The sequence below is a fragment of the Solanum dulcamara genome, chromosome 1 (assembly GCF_947179165.1).
Source record: "Solanum dulcamara chromosome 1, daSolDulc1.2, whole genome shotgun sequence".
Lineage (NCBI taxonomy): Eukaryota > Viridiplantae > Streptophyta > Magnoliopsida > Solanales > Solanaceae > Solanum > Solanum dulcamara.
In genome coordinates this window covers 4023354-4036202 of record NC_077237.1, presented here as the reverse complement: position 1 = coordinate 4036202, position 12849 = coordinate 4023354, and the positions used below count along the sequence as shown (strand labels likewise).

At 32.4% G+C, this 12849-nt stretch overlaps 1 protein-coding gene across 3 annotated transcripts; it reads left to right on the top strand.

The window, feature by feature from the left end:
- Positions 1-9147: 9147 nt before the first annotated feature.
- On the top strand, positions 9148-12849 carry LOC129898578 (F-box protein FBW2). 3 transcript variants are annotated; one of them, XM_055973175.1, is made up of 4 exons: positions 9148-9377; positions 10334-10414; positions 11109-11435; positions 11963-12849. In XM_055973175.1, exons 3-4 carry the CDS (start codon positions 11128-11130, stop codon positions 12618-12620), a joined length of 966 nt encoding a protein of 321 aa, XP_055829150.1. In that variant the 5' UTR covers positions 9148-9377; positions 10334-10414; positions 11109-11127; the 3' UTR covers positions 12621-12849. The 3 variants fall into 3 exon arrangements, with proteins under 3 accessions (XP_055829150.1, XP_055829156.1, XP_055829146.1); XM_055973181.1 differs by having other exon boundaries at positions 9149-9283; positions 11112-11435; XM_055973171.1 differs by having other exon boundaries at positions 9149-9377; positions 11112-11435.

Here is a 12849-nt window from a genome sequence, read left to right as displayed (position 1 = left end):
AACAACTAAAGTAAAGATGGGAATAAATTGAAAATCCAAACATACTAAAATTTAAATAAAGTTTTAAATTTAAATATATTTTAAACAATGATGCCAATTTTAAAGTGAATAATATAAGGTACCTAAAAACTTAATTCAGTCAAAGTTAAATTGGTGTGAATTAATTGGAATAGGGTTGTACCATGAAAGGACTGTTATGACGGAACGACGTAAATTCAAAAATAGAGAAAATAAATAACACCAAATTTAATGTGGGAAAACCCTTCAAATCGAAGGTAACAACCACGGAATCTTTGAAATACGAATTGCTCCACTATAATAATAAGAGAGTTACAAATATTCTTCTAAATGGCTACACAACAATTGTCAAGTAAGGAGAAGCAATAGCTATACCAACAAAAGTAATAGGAAGAAAATCACCCAAAATAGAGCTACTGTTCGGGACCTAAATTGGGATATTACTAATATTTAAATCCGATCTTCACCGTTCAAATAAAAAACTAAGATGTTACTAACTCTCTGTAAAAATTTCATCCTGATCCAACGGTTAATGAATCTGCAAACACAATTTGAAGGTTTCTGGTCGGAGAGGCAAAACTGTTGCGGAAAACACACTATTCTTCTCTCTTCTCTCTTATTGAAAGCTCTCTCAAAAACCTTTCATATGTGCCTAATGTCTCTCAAAGACACTACCAATGAGCAATTGCATAATTCTCTCAAAGCATCCTATTTATAGAGTGATACTTTTTCCTAAAGCCAAAATCAACTCCAAATAGGATTATAATTCCAATCCTTTTCTAAATAGAATTAGAAACCAAATTAGGAGAATTATTTCAATTCTTTCACAAATAGGATTAGGCCATGTGCTTTTGGATGGAACATTGGTCATAGCCCAACAAACTCCCCCTCCAGCCAAGGGGCCAAATAGACTTCAAGTGGAGGAACTCTTGACAGGCTTCATGCATGCCGCTGTTCTACAAAACTCTTATTTTCTGCGATCACCACTTTTGTAAGCATATCTGAAGGATTATCATCAGTGTGTATCTTCTCAACCTCAAATAATTTCTCTTCCACGACCATTCTAATCCAATGATACTTTCTACTAATATGTTTGGACTTAGAATGAAAGGTGGAGTGCTTGGTGAGATAAATAGCACTCTGATTATCATAGAATAAGACGAACCTTGACTGCTCAAATTCAAGATCTTTCATAAATTCCTTCATCCAAAGTAATTCTTTGGCACCTTCAGTGATAGCAATATATCCGGCTTCTGTGGTAGATAGAGCTATGCACTTCTGTAGTCTAGATTGCTAGAAAATAGACCCCCCTGCAAAAATGATCAAATAACCAGAAGTGGATTTTAAATTGTCAAGATTGCCTCTCAAATCAGAGTCTGTGTAGCATACAAATTCAGACTTGTCACTATCAAAGCACAACTCTATATTTGAAGTGCCCTTCAAATATCTTAGTATCCATTTCACTGCATTCCAGTGTTCCTTTCCAAGATTAGAAAGAAATCTGCTAACAGTACCAATAACATGTGCAATAATTAGTCTAGTGCAAACCATATCATACATCAAGCTACCAACTGCAGAAGAGTATGGAATACATGAAATCTTCTTCTTCTCTTCATTAGTAAATGGACTCTGGATCGTACTCAACTTAAAGTGTTTAGCAAGAGGAGTACTAACCATTTTTGCTTCTGTCATATTGAATCTCTTGAGTACCTTCTCAATGTATTGCTTTTGGGATAATGATAACTCTTTCTTCTTTCTGTCTCGATGAATTTGTATGCCTAAAATTTTCTTTGTTGTCCCTAAGTCCTTCATTGCAAATAATTTGCTCAACTCCTTCTTCAGAAATATAATTCTAGATTTATTTCTGCCAACAATCAACATATCATCCACATAAAGTAGTAAGATAATAAAATCATCATCAGAAAACTTCTGAAAGAATACACAATGATTTGAAGAAGTTTTCTTGTATCCTTGATTTTCGATGACAGATTCAAACTTTAAGTACCACTGCCTTGGAGCTTGTTTCAAGTCGTACAAACTCTTTTTCAATTTGCAGACATAGTTTTCTTTTCCTTTAACCACGAAACCTTCAGGCTGCTCCATGTAAACTTCTTCTTTTAAATCACCATGAAGAAAAGCAGTCTTGACATCCATCTTCTCAACCTCTAAATCTAGACTTGCAGCTAAGCCTAGAATCATGCGAATAGAAGATATTTTCACAACAGGAGAGAAAATTTCATCAAAGTCAACTCTCTTTCTCGGGCCAAAACCTTTGACAACTAACCTCGCTTTATATCTAAGTGCAGATGTATGTTGCTCTTACTTTACTCTGAAGATCCATTTATTTGTTAAAGCTTTCTTACCTTTCGGTAACTCCACTAACTCATATGTGTCATTCTCATGAAGTGACTTCATCTCATCTTCCATGGGTTCTATCCACTTATATATATGAGTATCTAGCATGACTTCATCATAATCTTTAGGTTCTCCCATGTCAGTCAAAAATATATACTCATTAGGAGAATAACGTGTTGATTTTAGCTTCTCCCTAGTAGATCTTCTACAAGAGGTTTCTAGAGCATCTGGAGTAGTCATTTGAACATGCGTTGGTGGATGATCAACCATAACATCATTACTAGGAGCATCTTCAAGTTCTACACTCTGATGATCATTTTGATCTTGATCCCCATCGACATTTGTAACTTGGATTCCTTCATGAGCAAAAGATGTATCAGTAGTAGGAACTGGATCAACATCAACGAAGCTTTCATCAATATGAGAATTTGTTTTCTCAGTCTTGTTAATATCTTCAATTGTTTGGTCTTCAAAGAACACAGCACCACAACTTCTAATAAGCTTCTTATCAATTGGATCATAAAAGAGATTCCAAACTCATCTTGACCATAACCAATGAAGATGCACTACTTAGTTTTAACGTCCAGTTTTGATCTCTCATCTTTTGGAACATGCACACAAGCTTTACACCCAAAGACTTTCAAGTGATCATAAGAGACATCCTTTGCAAACCAAACTCTGTTTGGAACATCACCATCCAAAACAACAGTGGGAGACAAATTGATAACGTAAGCAACAGTGTTAAGCGCTTCCGCCCAAAAGAAATTTGGAAGTTTAGCCTCTGAAATCACACATCTAACTCTCTCAACAAGAGTTATATTCATCCTTTCTGCCAAGCCATTCAATTGAGGCGTCTTGGGAGGAGTCTTCTGATGACGAATTCCTTGCACTTTGCAATAGTTATCAAAGGGACCAATATACTCATCACCATTTTCAGTGCGAATACATTTTAATTTCTTTTCAGTTTGTCTCTTAGATAAGGCTTGAAACTCCTTAAACACATCAAGTACTTGATCTTTGAATTTTAAAGGATATACCCACAACTTGCGAGAATGATCATCAATGAAAGTTGCAAAGTAAAGTGCACCACCTTTTGATTTTACTTTAAAAGAACCACACAAGTCAAAGTGTACTAGCTCCAATAGTTCAGACTTTCTTGAAGAAGGATGACTGTGAAAAGAAACTCTTTTTTGTTTTCCAGCTAAGCAATGAACACATCTTTTCACCTTTGCTTGTTTCACACCGGCAAGCAAATTCTTCTTAACCAAACATGTGATCCCCCTCTCGCTCATATGACTGAGTCTCTTGTGTCATAATTCTGACAAAGTCTCACTTTCTACCAAATTTATAGTCCCCAAGAATTGATCCTTGTGTCACGTATAAATTTAAATGTTTTCTTCCTCAAGCTACAATCAATGAGCCTTTAGTGATCTTCCATTGCCCATTGAACAAGTCATTATGGTAGCCATCATCATCTAGTTGTCCTACAGAGATCAAATTCAAAGGAATGTTTGGAGCGTGCTTGATATTCTGAAGGACTAACGTTGTACCAAGATTAGTTTTCAAACAAACCGTGCCAACACCAAGCACTTTAACCTCACCAGCATTACCCATTTTTAACACGCCAGAATTAACAAGAGTATAAGATGAAAAGAAGTCTTTTCTCGATGTGGCATGCGATGTATCTCCAGAATCTACTATCTAACTTGTATCTTGAGATACAAAATTGATGAAGTTTTTATCACAAGCAAAGAAAAGGTCATCTTGGCAACAACATTGTCTCTATTTTTTTTTTTTCTTTCCTTCTCTAAGGTCTTGCTTCAACTTATTGCAAAATCTTTTAATATGTCCTTTCTTTCCACAATGATGACATGAAACATTTTGATACTTGGATCTTGACTTGCTTCTACTTTTACCTCTATTTCTCGAACCTTTTGTTTTAACTCTCCCTCGATCTTCTGTAAAGAGAACGTTTGAATGTGAGGATGTGCCTTGAGATCTTCTTCTGACTTCTTCATTCAACACACCATTTTTTGCGTATTACATAGTAACCTTACCACCGGAAGTAGAATTTGTTAAAGAAACTCTAAGAGTTTCCCAAGAATCTGGTAGAGTATTAAAAAGCCAAAGTCCTTGTATTTCTTCATCAAAATTGACACTCATTCCCGACAACTGATCAAGAACACCTTAAAAATTATTTATGTGATCAAGAATAGAATCGCCCTTCTTGTATTTAAAGGCCATCAATTGCTTTAGCAAAAATAACTTGTTATTGCCAGTTTTTGAAGCGTAAAATGTCTCCAACTTTTACCACAATGTTCTAGCATGTGTCTCATTCAGAATATGATTGCGAACATTATATTCAACCCAATACTTGTTGGTGCTCAAAATTCTAATTTTTATCTGTCACATTCTCGGATTTATGAGCATCGAAAATGGGAAGATGCATCTCTTTTACGAATAGTAAATCTTTCATCTTGCTCTTCCATATGTTGTAGTTACTCCCATTTAAACACACCATCTTGCTCATATTACCCTCCATTAAAAAATTCTTGATAGACAATCAAGGCTCTGATACCACTTGTTATGACGGAAGGACGCAAATTCGAAAACAGAGAAAATAAATAACACTAAATTTAACACGGAAAAACCCTTCAAATCGAAGATAACAATCACGGGTTCTTCGAAATCTAAATTGCTCCACTATAACAATAAGAGGGTTACAAATATTATCCTAAATGACTACACAACAATTGCCAAGCAAGGAAAGCAATAGTTATACCAACAAAAGTAATAGGAAGAAAATTACCCAAAATAGAGCTACTGTTCAGGACCTACACTGGGATGTTGATGACCTTTAAATCTGATCTCCACCGTTCAAATCAAACACTAAGATGTTAAAAACACTCAGTAAAATTTTCATATCGATCCAACGATTAATGAATCTGCAAACACAATTTGAAGGTTTCTGGTCGGACATGCAAAACTGCTGTGAAAAACGCCCTATTCTTTTCTCTTCTCTCTTGTTGAAAGCTCTCTCAAAAACCTCTCTTATGTGCCTAATATCTCTCAAAGACACTATCAATGAGCAATTGCATAATTCTCTCAAAGCATCCTATTTATAGAGTGATATTTTTTCTTAAAGTCAAAACCAAGTCCAAATAGGATTATAATTCCAATCTTTTTCCAAATAGAATTGGGAAACAAATTAAAAGAATTATTTCAATCATTTTACAAATATGACAGAAGTTTAGTAGAGATAGTCGAGTGTTGTTTTGCTTTCTTGTGTGAGAGGCTTGATAACAGTTTGGAATACCTTACAGGCCCCTTCTTTTTTCATATTATTATTACTCTCTTATTATCTTATTTTTGTTATTAAATGTTATTTCTTTTATTTAGATTATCATATTATTTTGTTGTTATTATTCATTTCTCCATTATTTTCAATATGACTTTTTAATTATTATATTTTCTTTACAAATTTGCTTTGAAATACTTCACTTGAACTGAGGGTTTATCGAAACAATCTCTCTACCTACCTTCACACGACAAAGGTAAGATTTGTATACATACCACGCTCTTCTGGCCTAATTTATAAGACTATATATTTAAATATTGAATGAGAATAAATATTTACATTTAAAATAACCATGAATATAATTAAGAGGGGGTGGTTGGTGCGGGAAGGGGGGGGGGGGTTTCCACATCCCACAACAAAAAAGACTCAAACTTTTTAGAGTCACAATCAATGCTTCAGCTTTATTAACAGTAGCCATAACTACTCTTTCTTCCATACAGTTTCTTAACTCACTTCCACACTCAATGCAGAAACCAAACATAGATAAAGAAAAAAAAAGGTCAAACACATGTACAATCCTTCTAATTTATATCAACATGGATTGTGGTGTAACGATGATTTTACTTTACCTTTAATTATAAGTTTGAATTCAAGCTTTAGGCATGAAAAAAATCTTGTTGGGAGTACCACTCCCAAATGAGCTCTGCAGTGCAAGATCCAGATTTAATCGGAGCTCCACGGACTCCGAACATAGAGTGGAAAACCAAAAAAGAAATCCTTCTAATTTGTCCTATTTTGCCCTGTTTCATTTTAAGTCTTCAACCTTGTTTTTTTTATGTACCACCATTTAAACACAAAATACTTATTTTATGATTTTTTTTAATTTTTTTATATGCTCTTCAACTTCAATTTTGCATTTTATAAATTGACGTACGTCCGTTAGTTTTGGTAAAAAAAATAAAAAAATGATGGACGAACATCAATCTTTTAAAATAATAATATTTTTTAAAGATATTTTCTTTGTATTGTTGCGTAAAAATAAGCGACGAAAGTACGTCGATTTTCTTTCTTAAATAATCAATTAAATTAAATAACATCACGTATTTTTTTTAACGTTCTAGCTACTGGATTTAACTCAAATACTAATTTTATAAGTTTTAATTTAACTCAATACAGATAAAAAGAGCTCATATTCAATACGAGTAAAACAAAAAGACTCTTGTTCATTATTAATAACACTACTTAAAAATGCTAAATCTTGATAGAATTCGTTGGGTTGTCATTGATTTTTTTTTTTTAAAAAAAGATGGTGCACTTTTGTCGGTTACTTTTCACACAAAATACAAAGAAACTCTCAAAAAGAAATTGTTATTTTTAAATAATTAACCAATGTTCATCCGTCAATTTTATTTTTATCTTATGATAACTAATGGACGTACTTGATTTTTAAAATGCAAAATTATAGTTGAAGAGCATATATAAAAATAAAGAAATCATAAAATTAGTATTTTGTGTTTAAATGATACATAAAAAATGAGATTGAAGAATTAAAATGAAACAAGGTCAAGATAGAGTTCCAAATAAAAATTGAAAGCAAGTTAGAGGGTTGTCTATGTATTTGGCCAAGAAAAAAATTACCATCTAGTATTTAATGAAGTGAGGGGAAAATAAATTTGGAGTGGGTGCTTGATATTCGATTTGATATTTATAAAATTTGATTTTGACAATTTAATAATCAGTAATTTAAATTAAATATTAAATATTGAATTTAATTTGAAAGCTTGATCCAATTCCATAAATCAAACTTTGATACAGTAATTATGTATTGAAGGAGAAAATATCTTGACATAATTTGTTTAATATTTGACATATTAGCTTTTAGAAAAGTAACATACAAAGGTTAGCCAAATCTTCACTCTCAAGCTCCTAACATTTCGAACTTAACGTGGTAAATCAATCAAAAAATTTAAATCACTCGTTAATGTTATTCAATCATATGTTAATTATTTACACGTATATGATAAACAATTCATACCATCCAACTTCACAAACTTAGGTTCTTGATGAATTTGGTTAGATAGCTATGATATGCTTAGAGAATACTTAGATCTATGATAATAATAAAACTTATTATTATTAATGTAATTATTATCATATATGGCAAGTAAACACATGACATGACACTTGTTAGTTGTTACCATAAATAAAAGGCAAAATTATTTAGTAATTTAAATTGCGATAGTTAATATTAAAAGTAGACACTAGTAGTCAATTTGAATTGATTTATTCTAAATATTTAATATTAAATAATTTTAAAATACTTTTATAATATTTAAATAGATTTAAAAAATTTAAATTTAAGGCAAAATAATAAAATAAGTTAAAATATAAAAATTTACAAAATTATTCGATACAAATGTTAAAATGAGATACAAGTACAAGAAAAAGACAAAAATAAAGGAGGGAAAGAAGTAAATCTTTACAAGTACTATACTTTTTTTGCTTTTAGCATGCTGTAATAATTTGATCTTATAATATTCTATTCATTTTAAATTTATGTTATATAATTTGAGTAAGTACGAAATTTAAAATATATCACTCTCTACAAAATATTAACTTGTAGGATAACATTTGTATGTTATTATATAAATGTTCTGTATAATTGTTTTTTTAAAAAATTTAATGTAACATCAAGTTGGACTTAAATTTGATGTGGGACCTTTCTACTCAAATGACATTTTAAATTATTACATTTATCATTGATGTTACACTAGTCCATAGTATTTAATTTGGCATCTTATCAAAGTGAAAATGACTGACTTTCAAGGAGGTATGCAAGTGCAATAAATTTTGATATAAAAAAAAAGATAATGAAAAAAAATCGAAACAAGAAATAGTGTAAAAATAGTCAAAACAATAATAAAACTACATGATAATCAAATAGCCATAAACAACATAAGGGTAGATTATTATTAACAAACAATAATAAATAATGATAAATTAGTATTATTGCAAATACCAGTCACCCTAAGTCAGACAACATTACACTACCTATTACGCTTCTACTCTAATACGAGTCGTCCACACCATCTTATCTAGGATCATGTCCTCGATAATTTTGAGTTATGTTATATATTGTCTTATTACTTCTCCTCAATACTTGTTCAACCTACCTCTTCTTCTCATCGTATTTTTTATAACCAACCTCTCACACCTTCTCACCGATGCGTCTATTCATCTCCTCTTGACATGTGTTATTATGTATTAGTAATACATGGTTTTTTAATCATATTTTTAATTTAAAATTTAAAATTCAAAAATTATTTTATTTATTTAAATTTGTGCTAGAAAAAATGCATTTTTCTAACTTATATGATATTATTATTATTGATATAAAATTTAATATTTACGTAATTCACCTTCAAACGAGCTATCAAAACCATTATATTTCTTTTTCAGATTCACATTTATTTATATTTGTTATTTCTGTCTGAGTAATCAAAATCTTGTTTTCCTTTTGTTTCTCTTGTTGTTTCTTTCCTACATACTTTAGCTTCTCTCTTTCTTTCTCTCAAAACTTGCAACCCCACACAAGCTAAAAAGGCAACTGAGGTACTGAACTGAAGCTCCTCATATGACCCTCCATTTCAGGCGGATAAACCGGTGGTTTTTTCACAGATCCAAACTTTAGCTAATCTTTTTTGAGGTCTTCTCTCTTTTACTGACATGGGGTTTCTAATTTGTACATTTTCTTGAATGTTTGTGTTCTGAATGCTACATTTCAGCTGAGCTGCAGCAAGATTATTGTTTTTTTTTAAACAAGGGTGTTTGGGAAAATTTTCTGAAATGACTTATCTTGAAAGATTTTACGTTTTGGGAAACTAATAATTGTTGTGCTGGTGTAAAGAACTTACCTTTCTTGATTTGTGTATTGAGATTTATATACTTCTGCAAGGATTTTCATAATGGTGTTTGGGAAGTTTTGAAATGACTTTTCTTGAAAGATTTTACCTTTTGGGAAACTAATAATGTTGTGCTGGTGTAAAGAAATTACCTTTCTTGATTTGTGTATTGAGATTTATATACTGCTGCAAAGAATTTTCATAAGGGTGTTTGGGAAGTTTTGAAATGAGTTTTCTTGAAAGATTTTTCCTTTTGGGGAGCTAATTGTTGTGCTGGTGTAAAGAACTTACCTTTCTTGATTTGTGTATTTATATTTATATACTGCTGCAAAGTATTTTCATAAGGGTGTTTGGAAAGTTTTGAAATGAGTTTCTTGAAAGATTTTACCTTTTGGGAGAGTTATATTCCTTTCTTGATTTGTGTATGTTGAGATTTCCAAAGTTTATATGGTTTTTTGGGTTATTTGAATTTTTCATAAGGGTGTTTGAAAAGTCTTGAAATGACTTTTCTTGAAAGATTTTTACCTTTTAGGAAAGTAATTATTGCTGGTGTAATTTTTATTTGAGATTTCCAAAATTTACTTGTTTATAGGGCTATTTAGAATTTTCATATAAGGGTGTTTTGAGAAATATTGAAATGACTTTTCTTGAAAGATTTCCTTTCTTAATCTGTGTATTATTACAATGATTTCCAAACTGTCTTTGGTTTTCTGGGTTTATTTAGATGTTTATTTCCTGATATGAGCATTTCCCTCAACAGGGTATTGGTTAAGTGATGCTGATCTGTGTAGCCATTTGAATCTGTAGATTGGTTTGGTAGTGGCAATATGGTTGTGTAAAGGTAGGCTCTTTATCTTTTTTTTCTCTTTTCTCTTTTCTTGATTCTTGATATATTTTCTTTCTTAGAGTTTGATTTTCCCATAATTACTATGTTTCTCATGTAAAGATTGTGACTTTCTGCTGTTTATGTTACCAATTTCATTTCTTTGGATAAATATCTTCTTTTGTGAGTATTTTTTCTTTTCAAGATTCGATTTTTATGGTTATTCTTGGCTCAGTGAGTTAAATTTTCTTTGGTTCTGTATTAGATTGCTATATTTTCACTACCTTTTCATCCTTTTTACTATGTGGAGAAGATTTTGTGTGGATATGACCTCTCCAATCTTTTAGCTCCTGTTTGACCATAGATTTCAAAGTTGAAACTTGAAATTTGAGTTTTTTGAAGTTGATTTGAAGTTTTGTGAGAAGTCCCAAACACCTAAACACGTGTCTGGGCCAGTATTTGGGAACTTGATAATATTTGAAGATTCAGATTTTCAAAATCTAATCAAATTTATAGCCAAATAAATATTTGTAGAAAAATTTCAAAATCTATGGCCAAACGCTAGCTTAGTAGCTAAATATTTAAACTTGTTTGAGTTCTATTAGTTTTTGGTCAAGTCTTTCAAATATGAAAATTTGGAGTAACATAGGTGAATTGCATCAAACTTTGTGAGCTGTGGAACTTTTGTTCTCAATGTTTTTCATTATTATAGCAGAGAAACAAGTCTTGAAATGGAGGAAGGATTCGAGTTTAGGCCGTGGGATGAATTGTTACCCGATGCACTCGGGCTAATATTTAGAAACCTTTCTCTTCAAGAGGTGCTAACTGTAGTTCCAAGGGTTTGCAAGTCATGGGGAAAAGCAGTACAGGGGCCTTATTGTTGGCAAGAGATTGACATTGAGGAATGGAGCAAAAATCGCTGCTCTGAAAACCTTGATCGGATGCTTCGCTTGCTTATTCCAAGAAGCTGTGGTTCCCTTCGTAAACTCTGTGTTTCTGGTCTCTCGGACAAATCAAGCTTCGAATTCATTGCAAACAAGTTAGTGTATCATCTTAATTATCTTCATTATTGCAGTTATCTATTTGTCTTTGAATATAGACATCAGTTTAAGATACTATTCCTCATGTAAATCGTAATAATGCATTATGTAGAGGTTCAATTTTTTTCAACTCAATTTGTATATATTTACCGAGTCAATATACTGGATACGAGTCTCTATAAGGAAGCCAAATCCTTGGATGATAACAAAGAGTCCATTTTGAAATTTAAAAAGAAAAGGAAATATGGAGATATATTGCATTCGAGTTTGTTGCTGATCTTGTTGGAATTCAGTAGACCTGTCGTATAGCAATAAAGAACATCTCATTTATCTTTCTTATCCCGTCCCATATCGGTCAATATTAAATATGGAAGATATATTGCTTTCGAGTTTGTTGCTGATCTAGTTGGAATTCAGTAGACTTGTCGTATAGCAATAAAGAACATCTCATTATCTTTCTTATCCCCTCCCATATTGGTCAATATTTACTTGTAGTGAACATGAACTTCTCTGTTTTGGTTGCCAGTGCCAAATCTCTGCAGACATTGCGGTTGCCAAAGTGTGAATTAAGCGACTCCGTAGTGGAACAGGTTGCAGGAACATTTTCGAACATTACATTTTTGGATGTAAGCTACTGCATAAAAATAGGTGCAAGAGCCCTGGAAGCCATTGGGAAGCACTGTAAATGTCTGGCTGGTCTGCGTCGAACAATGCACCCCCTCGAAGTTATTGACAAGCTCTCACAAGATGATGAAGCCCTTGCAATAGCTACGACGATGCCTAAGCTTAAGCAGCTGGAAATTGCTTACATGCTGGTTGGTACATTGAGCATATCGGAGGTTCTTCAAAACTGCAGGCAACTCGAGCTGTTAGACGTAAGGGGTTGTTGGAATGTGAATCTTGATGAAAACTTTGTCAAGAAATTCAATAAGCTAAAGGTTGTCGGACCCCTTGTTGTGGATTACTATGATAAAAATGGCTGGGACAATTGCTCGGACTATTCAGGTTCTTCTGGTTATATACCATGGGACTTTGTGGCGGGTGATATTGATGACGACTTTGACGATGATGAGATGTCCGATGGGTACTGGGAAGATGAGGAGCGTTTGGAGGACGTGGAAATGTGGTTTTACGATGACTTAAATGCTGTGGATGCTGGATATGATTGGCCCCAATCTCCTTGAGGTTTGATGAACAAAGTTCTGATTCAATTTCCAGAAGTTTTCATATACTATATCTTCTATCTGCTAATGACTCTGCTTATACTACTATCTAAATGAAAGTTTGCTTGCTTTCTAAGATGTAAATGTGATTTCTGCGTTCATCGGATTATATGTACTTCCCGGAATCATATAATAAAAAGTTGTCATTGTATCAACTGATTCAGTTAACTATGTACTTTTCAGTTTTCTC

Coding starts and splice junctions, on each gene's coding strand:
- LOC129898578 (XM_055973175.1), top strand. CDS start 11,128: ATGGAGGAAGGATTCGAGTTTAGGCCGTGGGATGAATTGTTACCCGAT. Junction 11,436..11,962: donor TTCGAATTCATTGCAAACAA/GTTAGTGTATCA, acceptor TTTGGTTGCCAG/TGCCAAATCTCTGCAGACAT.